The 17,138-nt window shown below is 39.7% G+C and overlaps 1 protein-coding gene across 4 annotated transcripts in view; it reads right to left on the minus strand.

Annotated features, from left to right (window-relative positions):
- Positions 1-1,421: 1,421 nt before the first annotated feature.
- The window catches only part of GAB1 (GRB2 associated binding protein 1), a 99,816-nt gene continuing 84,099 nt past the window's right edge, over positions 1,422-17,138 (minus strand). For 2 of the 4 annotated variants that reach the window (XM_027885665.1, XM_027885666.1), the window contains 5 exons: positions 10,273-10,362; positions 8,323-8,416; positions 7,852-7,975; positions 4,686-4,808; positions 1,422-3,318 (listed from right to left, as the gene is read on the minus strand). In XM_027885665.1, the coding sequence (XP_027741466.1) occupies positions 3,160-3,318; positions 4,686-4,808; positions 7,852-7,975; positions 8,323-8,416; positions 10,273-10,362 (590 nt within the window). In that variant the 3' untranslated portion in view covers positions 1,422-3,159. The remainder of the gene's footprint in view (positions 3,319-4,685; positions 4,809-7,851; positions 7,976-8,322; positions 8,417-10,272; positions 10,363-17,138) is intronic. The other 2 variants (XM_027885667.1, XM_027885668.1) reach the window with 1 other exon arrangement.

Here is a 17,138-nt window from a genome sequence, read left to right on the forward strand (position 1 = left end):
TCTGCACCAGTATCTACTGGAGTTTCCACCAGCATCCCTCCAACTAGAGTGTCCTCACAAAGCTAGTAACAGAAAGTGGCACAAGGCTAATATCAATCCAGCTCGCTTTCTACCACCTACAGTTTTAGGATTCACATTTTCAATTTAATATTCATATCCTTAGACCATCAAAGAGCTCAGACAGATCTGCAGCATGAAGACGCTCTAGCTTTATAGGTGAAAATTAGACATATCATCAAAAGTTAGTATCGTGCGTCTGATTCTGAACTCTGGAAGACATGTAAGTATGGAAAATGTATTACTGGAATAAGGGGGAAACAACTGCTAAGAAATCCGATTAAAGGGAAATTTTGGACTTTATACTGTCTGTACAGTGTGAGAACTCCTGTTTTCCTCAGCAGAAGAAAGGGAAAAAGCCTAGAAATTAAGAGTGGATTCTCAATCATAATCACATTAACGTTGTGAATGCTGCCAAATATTAAATGAAGAAAGAGTAGGTGTTATCTATAAACCAAGGACTGATATCAGCAAACTTAAAGCAAAACTCTCTTCTATCATTAGCTCAGCAAGAGAGGCCGGCCTAGGAAACTGATTCTCTCAGGCTTTTACACCTCAGTGTCAGAGATGCTCACATCTGAAAACATAGCATTGATATTTAAATATCAGTATTGTAAAAACCCAAAGAGTTTTAAAGTAAAACATAGTTGTGTAGTTGGTCAATGTTTCAAGGACAGACAGGTTAGGATTAGGTAAAAGATTCCAAACCTTTTTCCTCAAATTCTATTGAGAGACCAAAGAAACACAAGTTGGAAATATTCCAAGATCATCTCACTCCTCAGGTGCAGGCATGAGTGTAGGAGTCCTCAGTACGGGTTCTTCTCCCCAGAGGCAAGCACCGAAACAGTTGTGTAGGACAAACCAAAGTGATACTTCAACCACATTTGTGAAGAATTAGGGGCATCTCACCAGTCAAGATGCACAGCTGCCATTGCACTGGTAAAATGCTTCAAGCCAATGTCCTCAAGCAAAATATCATTACACTGGTTACCAAGTACTCACCATGCCTGTGAGCTTCAGCTGTGGCATCAGTGAAGGAGGGTTTGTTAGGGGATAGCAAGACCATCAAGGCAGAGCTGAGCTACAGCTCCAGAATCTTTACGGATCTGAGATAATTTTGATGGAGCCATCAAGTTTTCCCTGACTCACATCAGTGCTTCGGGCTCCCAGGGGAGTGGGAATCACATCATTTACCTACTTGGTGAAGGGTTTTAAATTAGAGATTCTTTTTGAGAACTGTTTTAGCTGTACATTTGTTTTTTGAGAGGTACTAGGAGGCAGTCTACAATTTTGACCAAGGGTGGTTGGTATCCAGGCACCCTCACAGATGCACTGACTCTGGTTTGCTGTTTCACAGGACAGAGTTTACACATCAAAACTGAACAACTTGATTTATTTAAAATTCACCTCAAAATGCATTGTGTTTAGTTTCTTTTTTAAAATGAACATTCAAAGCATCAAAATATTACTAATTTGAAAAGAACCTTTGTTAAGAATAAGATAATTTACATACTGTAGATTGTGGCTGTGAGGGGAGAGAAACAACGGGCGGTAGATTAGGCACAGTACTAAGGCCAACATGCCAGAAAACAATGCAGCTCCATGCTTAATTTTTAAATGATCTGGACAAAATACAACAACTGGGTGGGAAAATGAAACCAACCACTTACTTGAGGGTGTTTGTGTAAAATGAGAGTGTTAGTAAGTTTTCTATCTAGACCTAACTCATTCATGTATTTAAAAAATCTCTATCTTCTTCCAAATAACAAAAAAAATGTTTCTAAAACCAAGGCAGATTATTATTTGGAACTGGCATAGTAAAATAAAGGATCACAGTATACAGAGCTTAAAATCCTGTACCAGGAAAGAGCAACAAGTGGTTTACAAGGGGATCGTTTAGGTATGTTATCTAATTTTTAAAAACAGAGATATAAAATATCAGTTGCATAGGGATTTAAATATAAGGCCAAGCAGGAGATTAAAGTAAAATAGAGCTCATAAGAAGGGCACTATGGTGTCAAAACATAGTATTTCCATTTGAATTAATGTCTAATTCAAAATCACAGTATTTTGCTAGTACTACAAAAAGTGAATGTCAAACTGTCCCATTAATCTCGAACTGAAAACTGACATTAGAACTTCTAAATAGTACAAAACTAAAGCTCATTGGCTAAACCTGATCAGTGTATTAGCACAACAGTGCTTGGTACGTACCTGATTTATATACTCTACCTTCTGTAAATAATATAAAGGTTATTTCTTGTTAATAAGTGTGAGATCACAACATTACTGCATGCCATCAGTGGTTTGCAGGCTTACTTGATATTTAATTATTCAGTCTTTGAAAGTGTAAGATCCCACCCTGCAGAATCTTCACCCATTGAACACAGAACACTGTCATTAATAAAATACAATAGAAGTTCCACCACTAACAACTAACATATAAGCCAGGATTGTAGGTCTAAACCCAGTACAGTTCATTATTATTAACTCACAGCAATTTTTGTTAGGAAGGTAACCTGTAGACTTCCAAGTAATCTTGTGTGTATTAAATATAAACAAGTATGTAACTAACGGTCATCTCTCGGCATTTCAAGTAGATTATTCAATTGTGAAAGTATTCCTGCAAAATCAATTTGGAGTTGTTAAAATGAAGTTCAAATATTAATTTCCATATCTACATGTAGCTTAATTAACCTAAAATTGTAAGAAATGGTAGTGTAAGGAAAAAAGAATTCTCCAGATGAATTAAGGTACACTAACTGGGAATACCTGAACCAACATTGTAACTGAAAAAGTGCATAAACATGGTAATACTACAAATGTGTTAACTACAGAACAAAAGGTTTTCTGAAAGCTAAGTGATATTATTTTACATGTTATTTACAGGCTGCGATTTTTCCAGACACCACAGAGCCGATTTATGATCTTAAAAGTTCCTTTGACATATTCAAAGTGTCCCTTGGCTTCCATCCTATTCGGTCAAGAACCTGCTCACACACCAGTGAATCAGGTGCTGTACAGTCGAACAACACTGCCATTGTGGTTCTGTAATTCTTCAGAATTCACTTCTTCCTGTTCTTTGAAGACAGAGCAGTATTTTCACTTCACACTTTTTGTAGGTGTTTCAGACTCCGTAGACTGTCTCCCATCAGTCCAGGCCTCTCGTGTGCTCTTCAGTGCTAACGTTTTCTGCTGGTCAACCACCACATAATCAACTCTCTCGTCCGCCACACTGCTGCCCGAGCCACTGCTCTTCTTCTGGGGAAGGCAAGGAAGAGTGAAAAACATGTTAAAATAAATTAACAGCAAAAAGTAAGTCGATATCCCACACAGATACAGAACAAGCACAGGTTTCCCTGAAAGGTCCGACACTGTCTTTTGGATTGACCATTTGAGAAAGCAGTTAAGCCTTTGACACCATCTCCTGGAAAAGCTGGCATCCCACGGCTTGGACAGGGGCACTCTGTGCTGGGTCAGGAACTGGCTGGAGGGCCGGGCCCAGAGAGTCCTGGTGAACGGGGCTGCATCCAGTTGGCAGCTGGTCCCCAGTGGTGTCCCCCAGGGGTCAGTGCTGGGCCCAGTCCTGTTTAACATCTTTACTGATGATTTAGATGAGGGGATTGAGTCCATCATCAGCAAATTTGCAGATGACACCAAGCTGGGAGGGAGTGTTGATCTGCTGGAGGGCAGGAGGGCTCTGCAGAGGGATCTGGATAGGCTGGAGAGTTGGGCTGATTCCAATGGGATGAGGTTCAACAAGGCCAAGTGCCGGGTCCTGCACTTTGGCCACAACAACCCCCTGCAGCGCTACAGGCTGGGCACAGAGTAGCTGGAGAGCAGCCAGGTAGAAAGGGACCTGGGGGTGCTGATGGACAGGAGGCTGAACATGAGCCAGCAGTGTGCCCAGGTGGCCAAGAAGGCCAATGGCATCCTGGCCTGCATCAGGAACAGTGTGGCCAGCAGGAGCAGGGCAGTGATCCTTCCCCTGTACTCTGCGTTGGTGAGGCCACACCTGGAGTGCTGTGTCCAGCTGAGCCCCTCAGTTCAGGAAGGACATGGAGGTGCTGGAGCAGGTCCAGAGAAGAGCAACCAGGGTGGTGAAGGGACTCGAGCACAAGCACTATGAGGAGAGGCTGAGGGACCTGTGGTTGTTTAGCCTGGAGAAGAGGAGGCTCAGGGGTGACCTCATCACTCTCTACAACTACCTGAGAGGAGGTTGTAGCCAGGTAGGGGTTGGTCTATTTTCCCAGGCAACTATCAGTAAGACAAGAGGGCATGATCATAAGCTCTGCCAGGGGAGGTTTAGGTTAGATGTTAGGAAGAAACTCTTTACAGAGAGGGTAATCAGGCATTGGAATGGGCTGCCCAGGGAAGTGATGGATTCTCTGTCCCTGGAGGTTTTTAAGATGAGACTGGATGTGGCACTGAGTGCCATGGTCCGGTAACCATGGTGGTGTTGGATCAAGGACTGGACTTGATGATCTCAGTGGTCCTTTCCAACCCTGCTGATTCTATGATTTTATGATTCTGTGATCTTGCTGGAGGCTTCCTCTTTCTCAGCAAATACTTTTGAAGCAATTTCAAACTCTTAATGGCAGGACTGGAAGAGATGAAGATCCACTTACCTTACGAGGTGGGGTAGATTTCCCAGAATCTAGGTCCAGATCTAAATACTCTACTTGTTTGTCTCCTTTAGGTTTTACCATAGGGCTGCTTCCTCCATCAAGACTGTTGCTTCCAAACAAATTCTGAAATCATAACATAAATAACCTCAGCTACAAATGGATGTGCTAGTGGTCCACATTATCAAATATGCTTATTACAAAACTGCCAAAAGGCTAAAGGTTAAAAAATTACTAAGAGTTCCTGCAATGAGTTAAATCATGCAAATTTCACTGACCTTGTAAAACAAGGGGATATATTCTATGTCAAAACTGGGACAGAGTCAATAGCCAATGGAAGGGAAAAACCCAAAAACCAACCCCCCAAATTTAAGGTTGCCACCAAACCCATCTGTGCCTTCCACCTAATGTCCCCTTCATATCATGAAATAAGAATGGAGTGTGCTTTGTTCTTTTTAACTGTAGTTGTTATATCTCAAATTTAGCATTATTTAATTGCAAACTTTTTTATTGCTTAAATTGCCATTTAATACCTACAATAATTTCAGCTTTACAGTAGTGGCAAAACTTCAAATGAAACTTTTACATTTCATTCAAAAGGCATCATGATTAAGCTGAAAATCAAAAAGTATTATTCAATTGATAAGATCAAAATATTAAAACTTTGGAAAATATGTGTAGGGCTGCCTGAACTGAATTTGCATTGTATATACCTACATTTCAATTATCTCAGACTTTTACAACCTCACCTCCTCTGTCCTCTCCCAGCCTGATCCCTCCCTCTTAACAGGTGTTATAGGAACAGTACAATAGAAGGACTCTTCTCTAAAAGATAAAGAAAAAACAGGAAGACAGAGGGCAGCAGTCAGCAAAAAATGAAGAGGAAGGCAGAAGGAAAGACAGAAGGGTAAGGCTGACAGCAACTTGAAAGAAAAAGCAGAATATTGCTGATTTTATTAAATAAAACAGAAGTATGACATGTCCAAACAAGATGCTTCGAAGCTGATGACAGAAAAAGATGAAGAAGTATGGACTCCTTGCTCAGACAGAGTTGGAACAAATAAAAATTCTCAAAAAATCTATCTGAGAGGCAGATTTTAAAACAAATGCTGTGAGGTATCTGGAAACATTCTGGTTCTCTAGGAAATAAAATATTTTATGGGTTAAAGCTCAATGGGCTGGGCTTTTTAAACTGAATTTAAATTTATATCATTCAACTCATGTAATATTAAGTGGTAACAAAGGACAACAAACACAAACAATTGATACAAAGTTCATTTTTGTTGCCCAAATTCTCTCAACGAATTTCTGCATATTTAACATACAAAAATCAGATTCTGTATCAATGTTTTCAGCATAAATTAAAAACAAAAAAAAGAATCTATTATTTCGAACAAACTACGCAGGCAGAACATATGCATTTGAAAACAAACTTTAAATATATACAAACGAAACTGAAAGGAAATCTGCAGAACAACCTTAAAGAAAGAACGGTGCAAGCAAACAGAAGATATTAATGACAGGCGCCTGAGCCATGGCATTAATTATACCATCCTGGCATTGGTGTTAAATCCCTTAATCAGCCTTAAGGATCCACAGAAATCCCCAGTATGAACTGTGATTCTGTGCAGGGAGAACCGCGGGTGACATTAATCCTCTGTGTAAAATGGGATGTTCCCTGAGCCTGTGAAAGGGGAACGTCACCGGTTACTTACCAAGGGCCCTTGCAAGAGAGGGGCTCGGCTCTAACATCACCAGCTCCCCACTGCTGGGGCACATTTCTCCCGGGAAGCACACCCGCGCTGCCCGCAGGTCAGACGCGGCACAAAGCACAGCCTGGGATGCTCCGCAGGCTCCTGAGCCGCCCGAGCTGCCCCGGGGGAGTCAGCGGGAGGGGCTTGCGGGGGGGGGGGGGGGGGGGGGGGGGGGGGGGGGGGGGGGGGGGGGGGGGGGGGCTAAGGCGCGGCATCCACGGGCAGCAGTGGCGAGCCCAGGGGAGGGAGGCTGGAGGAGATCGGGAGGGTATCCTGAGCAGCAGGGGACAGGGAAGCAAACAGCACTGCGAGAGGAGGGGTCCAGGGCGTAGGGAAGTGGGCCAGCACATGACATATAAGGAGGCAGACGGACGAATAGGACAAAAAACGGTGCTAGACAGGCCCTCCCCAAAGAAGGTCTTTCGTAAGTGCTTTAAAAGTGAAAGATGCTGCTGTATTCCCTAGCAAGAGTCCAAGCTGGAAAACATGGTAAAGGCACTGAACCAGGCTGGATGGGGCTTTGAACAACCCAGTCCCTGCCCATGGCACGGGAGGCTGGAACTGGGTGATCTTTCAGGTCTCTTCCATTCCAAACTATTCTATAATTTTATACTGAACAAAAAGCTGAGCTCAAGGTTCAGGTTTTCCTCCAGTGTTTTATGGGTATTCTAGACCACATTTCAGTTTAGGCCTAGGTCTACTGCTATTCTCTTCCTTTAAACTACTATTATTTTGTCTTCTTTTTCTCTCTCTCCTTTCCCCTTTAAAGAAAAACCACAGCGTGCATCACTAACTTTTCCCAACTAGGTCTTCACTTACTGCACTGCATGTGAAACTTTATTATCTGAGAAAGTTCTCCCCCAAAGGGGAAAAAATACAGATACTCAATAGGCAAAGACTCCTTCTATCCTGTTCCTTGAAAGAAGCCTAATAAAAGTACACATGGCTCAGTTCCCATAGAATGCAAACAACAAATATCAATCCTTTTTTTCCCCCTCTGTTCCTTCCACATTTCTTGGAAGATGTCCTTTTAATACAGGTTTTTTAAGCATGTCTCAGAGGGTCCTAAGACAGTTTCTTTCCCTTGATGTCATAATACTGAACTGGTGCATAGCCCAAGGGCAAGCCATTACAAAGAGGAGACAGTTTCTAGGGAAGAGGTAGAAAAAAAGTCATGCCTTGAACTGCTTTGTATAATAGATGTGTGTATCAACCACTCTCTTTATATGTGATTATGCTCTTAACTTCTTCAGTGAAATCTTACCAAAATTACAGGTTTTCTATAGATTTTTTTTTATTATTATTTTGATCTAGAAGTATCAAGGGAGTGATGCTGAGTGAAGGATCTGTGTTTGCATGATTTAAAAGTAAGGACTGCACAGGAAGAGAGTAGTTAAGACGTAGATTTTACATACTGGGTCTTCAGTGGACTGATTTGGATTCATGGATACATAATTCTCTTCACTGTCGTGCGAGTCACTGCTGGAAGTTGTACTATGAACTGAATCCGGTCTGGGAGACACGGGAAACCTGGAGGAGCTAATTACCAGGAATTATTTTACAAACAATACATCTTGAATATCTTAAACCTCCTGGTAAACAACAAAAATAAGCATATTAGAGAGAAAATTTTCATTCAAGTTTACTAGAGTGCCACATTTTTTGGTTATACACAGTCCTTTATATTCAATATTACAAAACAAAAATTCACATGGACACCCTTTGTTTCAATATATAGACACACACATGCACATATAACACACTTCCAAAGGAAACTTCAATTTGTATTACACAGGCTAAAAATATCATACAGATGCACACACATTTATTAACTTTCTAGTCAACAAAACCAATTAATCCGAATGAGGAAAATCTGAGAAACTTACTCTCGTGCAAAGCTTCTGGTGATAGGAGATCGAACCGGGGCTTGTAATTCTTCCCATTCAGGCAGAGGTTTTATTTCTAGTGGAGCTGGTTTTGCTAAGTAAGGAACAGACAATCTTAAAGCACAGAACATTCCAGGAAAAACTTTTATATAGTAAACTTTTACATAGTAAATTTTAAATTGTAAACACTATTTAGGAAAAGGAGACACTGTTCAGTTCTCAGAAATGCATGTTATATTAATTTATATTTTTAATTTTTCCAGGTAACAAAAAGCAACAACAATGAAAAAACAATTAAAATGTAAATTTTTAAAAATCCACCACAATTCAAGAATTTTGCAGCATATGCACTGCTTATCAAGAAATGAGCAGAGTGGTGGTGTGCTTCTGCCATGCATAACAGCTAATATCGTTTTCAAAAAAAGTGCCATTTTACAAATTCCATTTTCAGAACAGAACCATGAATAGACTACTAGTGAGAAACCCATTATCCCTCCCTCTAGCTCATACATCTCACCCCTTCTAAACATTAGAAAACATTAGGAAAAAAAAGAAACAAAAATCACAGTCAAACTGCTGTTGCAGTTTGAATCTCAACTTCATCGTCCCCAAAACTGTTTCTAGAAAATGAAATGCAATGTCATTATAATATCACCCCTTCCTCTCCTTGCCCTCCACTGCGTGAGTTTGCTGATTCATTATTAGCAGATTCACTAAGATCAAATGTCAGGCATCTAGCACTAATTCATGTGGCATAAGAGCTGCCCTAAGTGACCACATGAGGAACTGACAGAAACCAGTTGCCAGATCAGTGTGTTTGTCTCACAAGGGAAAAGCAAAACTGTACTCATTATACTTTCATGTATAAACTCACTCCTCAGAATGAGATAATTAAAAGGTCAGCTATCATATACTGAACTTAAGAACTCCAAATTAAAATTTTCTAGATGAGTATCAGTCTTTGGTATCCCAATACTTTTATCCTATTCCCTGTTAAGAAGTGAAAATTACACACTCCAAGCATATCAAGCCTACACCAGTAATTCTGCCACTTTCACTCACTTGCTCATAAAAAGCTGCCACCGCAGATTCCAAAGAGGAACTACAACTCATCCATTCAGAGATATAAGGTATCATATGAGATAAGAGTGGCAGAACTCAATGTGACATAGGCAAGATGATACTAAAGCACGAGTGACACAAACTGATCTTTGTGCTTGATCTTGAGCTTGGCTCAAGTCCTCTGGAAAGGCCTGAGACTACCTGGCAGGTATAAACAGTGGGCAAGGTACTGCTCCAACAGAAACAGAGCCAGGACTTTGTCCAAAGCCCATGAGAACAGCAGAAAGATTTCATCCACTTGCAATGGGCTTTAACAACCAAAGGTAAAGATCAATGATATTGCTGTAAAATTTTTAATAGTATTCATAATCTCCTCTACTTCTTGTGACTGTATAAGGCATCAACTTGGCACCTTCAACAATCAGTGTGATGAGCTCATCACACTAATTGCAAAACTCATTAAGATGCATAAACAGATCTCTGTACTAGCATAGGGTCAGAGGATCAATATTTTGCTTCATTTCAGTGTTTAGCCAAAAGCAGGGGACAGGTTATTGCCTAATAAAAGTTATTTCAAGTAAGTTACAAGTTACTATATATAAGTTACAAGTTATATATACTTGCTTCTAAACAAACAGACAAAAGTAAATCCAAAATATGAAAAGCTACAACTTAAGAGATCAGAACATCCATGTCAATATCAAGGCAACGTTTCCATGCACTTATCAAGGAAATCTGTTGCTTGGCATGGAAAATGCATCCATGATCTTAGACTATAATAGAAGTAAAAAGACTATGCAAGAGTTATTCTAGAATAACATTTTTTTAAAATTTTTGCTTCACTTATTTTTATAAAGCTCCATATACATACAGTGCTAAAGTACATACCCTTCCTTCTTGTAGTAAAGTCACCTATGGTTTGTGAATCAGTTCGCTCTAAACCATGTGGTTTAGGTCTTAAAATTTTAGGACTTTGACCTAATTGGTAAAAAGAAGACTCTTCTTAATAATATTCTATTTTTAAGTGGAAAATTGGAATTTTGTAAACAAACAGCACAACCCCCTGCAGAAAGGTTAATGCCACAAGCATAAGCAAGCTGCTCAAGGGGAGTTTTACAGTCTAGCTGGGGCTCACACTAAGGGCTTAAGCAGCAAACCAGAAACAAAGAAAACACTGCATGCAAGTAATATGTTGGAGGCAAGCGTAAAAGGTGTACAAAAGAGCTAAAAACTGCATCAACAAATACTGTAAATAATCAGTACTATTAAATGGTTTCATTAAAAAAAAGTAATCTGTATTTGAGGAGTATCGAGCATGAAAGGGGAAGTCATGTTTCAGATGGAAGTTGAGGTACCCTCAGGGAAATTAAATCCTCCTTAGTCACAATATTGCTTTGGAAATCGTGATACTCGTGGGAGGTCCCCCTTGCACCGGGCATCTCCCACTTGAGATGCCCCAAGAATCTTTTTCAGCAATGCATTTGTTAAACTTGTTCCCTAGAGGTCTCCATCTGTACCAAAGAACACCTCTCTGGCCCTGCAGGCACAGTGGGATTTTCTTTCCAAGGTTCCAGCCTGCATACTGTCCCCTGCCCCCACAGCATACCCCAACCTCTACCACAAATGACCCCTGTCACGAAAATACCAATAAGCTCCCTACAGAAAGCAGTGGAACCCCCCTCCCAAGGATGTTTTTTAGCCAAACCCTGCACGTGTTTCAGGTCACATTTTAAGGTCTGATTATGTTAGAAAATTGCCCTAAAGCACAAAATGGAAAAGGACTGGTACAGACTCAGATGTGGGCTGGTACTCCCAGCAATCAGTGAGAACGCTTTGTAAAAAAATAAACTTGGCAACAAACACAAGAAGTTTGCAAATCTCTACCCCAAGGGTTTTGCATATGAAGTGCTCTATTAGTGTTATCACTGAAGTATTGGGAATAATCAAGTAACAACAAGAAAGGTTGTATAAACACAAAGGTTTTATACTGTATCCTAACTTCTACACAGTGCTTCTGAGAGACCCTGCAGGTAAGATAAAATTTATTTATTTACTAGGAGTACTGCATAGCAACTTCCTTAAAAGAAAAGGACATGGAATTATTTTGACACAGACAGTTCTTTCCCAATTTCAAAATCAGATGCTCCCTTAAATGGCTCAATGTGCCAGTGGAAAGGGTGAGCAGTTGGGCAATGCTGACCAAAGACATGGATTGCAAAGTGGAACACAAAGTATTCCTGTACAGTTGACTGGAGCCGAGTCAAAAGCACGACCCAACATGCTGGTGTACTTAATTCTGAGCTGAACCAATACTCTTAAGTACCTTGCCTACAACTCTCTGATAAAAGCTGGCCTCTGTAAAAAGACCAGGATCTTAAAATCGATTGAACAAATGTAGGAGTTCAAATGCAAACACCTCTTTTAAGAGCAATTTGATGGTGAATATCATTATCTGATCACATTAATTTTGTGTTCCACAGTTTTAAAATCTGATTTAAAAGAAATCTGGCCCAATACAACCCAACTTAAAATGCCAATCAATTGACATATGAGCACAGATCGTAAGTACAGTGAGAAAACCAGCAGAGGCAAGAGAGTTAATGAAATTATTTAAGCAGTGTGTACTTTATAACTTCTATTCTCATAACCAAACAGACTGAAGTGCTTGAAACTCGTAATATAGAGATAAGCTCAAGGAATTCATGGCTATGAGTCATTAGTTCTACTTCTGTTAATGATGCTACGTGGTCTCGTGCAGCCAATCTTCCTGAACTATGATTAGCCCTATTGGTAAAACATGGATATTATGTAAGTGCCTGCTTCACACTTAATTTGGCAGTTACAAACCACTCCAAGATTTTCAGAAGAGCTGTATAATTAAGTACAGGTAACTATAAAACTTCTCTTCCACAACAGACAAAAACATACAAAACTCACTGAGCTTTCATCTCTTGCTGCTGGAAGACTGTTCAGCCTCAATAAATGTCATGGCAAAACAGCTTTCTGCTACCAACCAGCCAGGATAATGCAATTTCTTGAGCTTAATATGTCACAGAGAATTAAAATTTTTGGGCAGGGTGTTTTCTTTTTCCTCCCTACAAAACAAAAACCCAAAAGGCCTAATCTCTGTTGAGGAGCTTATACTGTGTAACAGGAAAGACCTGATATGAGGCAAAGCAAAAGGGGAGAGAAAGGGGGGGGGGGAGATCAAAATCACAAAACTGAGATTATGTATTTGCCTAAGTGCAGAATTCTTATACCCCATTTCTGCCCATTTAAGGAGATCAAGTGACACGAGCTAGGGCACTGAAAGCCTTAATAATATCCTTTACTGCCTTCAAAAGACAGAATTTTCCCCAAGAGCACCTCTGAGAAGCAACAAGTTGAATACAATGCGGAGAAGAAAGTGCCTCATCCAGCACACTGATCTTCCTCATCTATCCCCAAATAATCACTAAAGGTAAGTGTCACAGGGCTGTTCTTCAAATCAGCACAGTGAAGGTGGAAGGACGGTAGGGCTCTATGGAAAGCCTGGCTCTGTACAGCATTCCAACGCCAGCAATACTGAGGAACGCATTTCCTGTGGTTCCCACAGGCCCAGATTTACTTCACCTCATGTTCAGGCACTCACAAAAAACACCACTTTGAACTTACACACCTATTCTGGGAAAGATAAATCCGGGGTAAAAAAACAAAACAAAACAAAAAAAAAGAGGTGCTTTTATTTATGTAATTTTATTTTTTTTAACTGAAAAGGAAATAAATTATGTTGCGACACCACTGGATGCAAACCTACAAGGGGAAAAAAAAAAGAAACCCTAAATAAATTATGTCAAGTGAAACCAACCAAACAAGAAGTGAAAATTAGACGTTTTCACTATTCAGTCAAGTCACCACCTGTGAAATGCAAAATGCTACAGCCAGAGGAGAGAGAAGCTCAGCGTCTGCAAGTTCTATCAGACGAACAGTGTGCAAGGGCACTGTGAGCTGAAAAATCACTAATGAAGTCTATTTTTCTAACAAATGGCTGCTTGTACAAACTGCCAGGCGGAGCAGGCGATGGTGGCTCCAGCATTGGAGCGCACTCAGACGCATGAATTCTGCTCCTGGCATTTCGGTGCATGTCAATGCTGCCTTTGTCTGAGAAGTCATCAGAAGAAGAGTCCATTTTACATGTTTGATTTTGTTTCAAATAACGGTTGCAACTGAAAAACCTTTTGGGTTTTGCGTCAGCTAATGCATTATCTTGTTGTTTTCCATGAAACACTTGGAATATATATAGTGCTGAGGGGAAAAAACGGGTCCCACTGCAACAAAATTCCTGCATCGGTGTAGGTGGGTCCCAACATTTTTGTGGACATAACACTGAAGAGTCTCATTTGTTTTCATGCTATTGCCTTGAAGCAGCAGTACTGAATATGACTTCTGTTAAGGACACTTTTTTCCCGACTGGCTGCTCACTCCATGACTTGCTGGTGAGGGATTTTACATCAGGAAATTGCAAAGAACCTCACAAAAGAGGCCAAATCTCGATTTAAATACCAGCTATTTAGGGCTTAAAGTTTGAAGGTAAATACACTAAAGTGACATAAAATTTAAGAAATGCGTGATCTGTTAATGCTGTTTCCTGGCCAATGGGAGTAATTCTCATGAGACAAGGAGATCAGATGTAGGAATGTTAGAGCAGTGCTGTACTTGGAATACCAGGGGGAGAGCAAAAGGAAAAACCAGCCACATTAGTGCCCTGCATCCACAAAAGTACTTTCAGAGAGAAATAACTATCAGCAGTTTCTTGTTCCCAATAAAAAATACACATCTTTCCCCCTTTTCTTTGTAATTAGAGGAAACCAAAATCTGCACTGAGGTCAAATAATCCCTCTACTCAGAATCACTGTGGATTTTTCCTTGGAAAACAAGGCTGAAACTCACTGTCTTACTCCCACAGGATTTATTATTTGGTTTTCAATTCTGCAGAATAAACTCCCGCTTTCCTTCTCTTCCTCTTCCTCACCCCAGTGAACTCTGATTCCCAAGTACATGGTCTTCAGCAGAGAGCTCTACAAATATCCTGAATTTGCTTTTTTATCTGTGTTTTTATAAGACTATTTCCTGCCAAGGTACTTCTAGTTAGAAACATGTATTTAGTTATACAACATTCAAGCAGATTTCGATAGTAATATCCATCATCAGTCATGTGCTTTGTTCTGGTCAGTGATGTGATGTGAATGGTGATAACTGCAGTCTCTTTAGGACAGCAAAACCAAAATTATTCTTCAATATTATGAAATACAAAAAGCAGTCACCTTAAGAGAGGCTTTCCAGTTTTCTTAGACATCTTTACCTTCTCAAAATAACTCTTCTCAGAGAACTGGTACCTTGAATGCTCCAGAATTCAAGAATGAATTGGAAAAAAAATCTGATTATGAAGAAATCAAACTAGAGGTGACAGCTAAGGTTCACTGGCATTCCTAAAATATTTGCCAAATGCCATGAAACTATTCAGAGAATACCAAAGCTATTAATCATCAAAATACTATTTGACTGCTCTAATTTGTGAGTAACTCTACATGTCTGTGTTTTAAAAGCCCCCAAAGCATGATGAACTAAAAGCATTCAGTAACAAAGTACAGTGTTCTGGAGTGTTTATTGATTAGCAGTTCAAAGCTGCACTAAGATTCATTAAGTACAAGGGACTTCAAAAACAAAACATGGAAAAAGTAATGGAATTTAACCTATTCACTGGAAAAGTAAGCCTAACATTGTCTGAATAAAAAAGACAATGGAATAGCATGACAATATGTGCATCAAAAACTGTGTTTTCCTAAAAGAAAACAAAAAGCACACAAAGAAGACAAGAAAAATTCCATGGAGGGGAAAGAAGATAGGGTGTTATTACCCTTATTCACTTGTTCCTGCTCTCCCTAGTATCTTTGGAGTTAAAAACTATCATCTCTACTGGTAGTACCAGAGCAAGTATTGCAGTTTGTCTTTAGAACACTCGTGTGTTTGATTTTCTTAAAGCCATTGTGTCCAGCAAAGCGGAGCTTCCTTTGCAGCTGCGATGCAGCCATCCAAACGAAATCTTTACTGAAATTATTTGTTGTTTCAAAGGTTTGTAAGACAAATCACAGCTGCAAGTTAAGGACTGGAGTATTGCAGCAAGGAGTTATGTAAACTTCATTTCAAGCTATGAAGTAAAAACTAGACTTGTAGAAATAATTTGTAAAGGCACAGAGGAAGTTTAATTTTCAGCTAAACGGAAGCCTTTGGAGCTTTGTGGGGGGATCAAAGAAGAAAAACATAATTCAATAAATTTGTATTCAACTTGCTTTAGGAACTCTGAGGAAGCACCAAAACATCCCTCCAAAACTGAATTTTTTAGAATTCCTACAAAGAATGAACAGGAGTTTCCAAGAGAGAAATGAAGGATTAAATGCCTGGATTTCTTAAAAGCAAAACGAACAATACTTCTCTTCAAAAAAGTCATCACAAAAATTACAGTTTCTTTTTTAACAGATCTTCAGTTCTTGCTGCTGATTAAAATCACCGTTCACATTTTTTCAATGCCTACTTGTCCTAAAGCCTGAGAACATAAGTGAACCTCTGTTAAAGAACATGCAAGACAATTATGATAGTGTAGAACGTGTAAGTATTGCAAGCTTCTAGTTTTTATTATTATTTATTATTTTAAAAGAATTGTCAGCTCCTGTATTCACAAATGCTTTAACTGTTTCTCTGAAGTTTTATTTCAGGCTGGTGTGATGCTCCTCCTGTATCAGGACATGTAACATGTTCACATTGTCCAACTCAAATATTTACATGTCTGAGTGTCTAACAAGGAAACTGTTCATTAGGCTATTTTTAACTGCCTCCATGATTAATGAGGATTCTTAATTTCCTTAACAACTACCTACTTTACTTGGGATTTTTACAGCACCATTACTGCACTACAACAATGGGTGATTATGCTGGTCATCCAGGAGCATCACAGCGGGTCCTCTGGGGACCAGAATGTGGCAGGTGCTTCCTGCCACGGGAAAGCTCTGGACACAAATACCTTTTCAAAGTGGGTCTATACTCTTACATAAAGAAAACTGGAATTTTCTATGAAGTTAATCCATTTGGGAGATGCTCATGAGGAGTCATGGCCAAGATACAGCCACATTTTTAGAAGCAATCCACATATTTGTGGTTTAACCACAGAAATTGTCTTTTAACATCTTAAATGAGAAAAAACTATGAGAAAAACAACCAGATAAAATTTTTAACGTTTTTAAAAACAATCACAATTCCCAGCTCCATGAGAATTTTCTTCCTTTTCCTAGGTTTCTTTTGTCTGGTTGTTTTCTTGTTTTCAAGTTGCAACTGGATATTTTCTAGGCATGAAAAGAAATGTGGGCATCACTCACTGTCTCTAAATCCAAGTTCACCACATGCTGGGCTGAAAATTGCCAGGGCCAAGCAGCAGCCCCTTTTAAAGGCAATCATATGGACTTAAGTTGTAGGAAGCATCTCAGATTAAATGCTGATATATTTTTGTTGAAATATGAGCCTTTAAAAAAAAAATAAGTGAAAATGCACTACACTGGCTATTGGTTATTTCAGCAAAATAATCTGTGCAATCCTACCCAAAACCCATGCTCTAAACTGGGATTCCCAGATTTTGTATGGCCTCTGTCAGCAATCTGCTATCATTCTATCTCAGCTCCCTGTGACTCTGAACTAGAATCTGTGCTAAATGGAACTCTCTCATA

Source organism: Empidonax traillii, unplaced genomic scaffold (genome assembly GCF_003031625.1).
Source record: "Empidonax traillii isolate 1590-97213 ecotype Southwest subspecies unplaced genomic scaffold, ASM303162v1 scaffold170:size2694500, whole genome shotgun sequence".
NCBI classification, from domain to species: domain Eukaryota; kingdom Metazoa; phylum Chordata; class Aves; order Passeriformes; family Tyrannidae; genus Empidonax; species Empidonax traillii.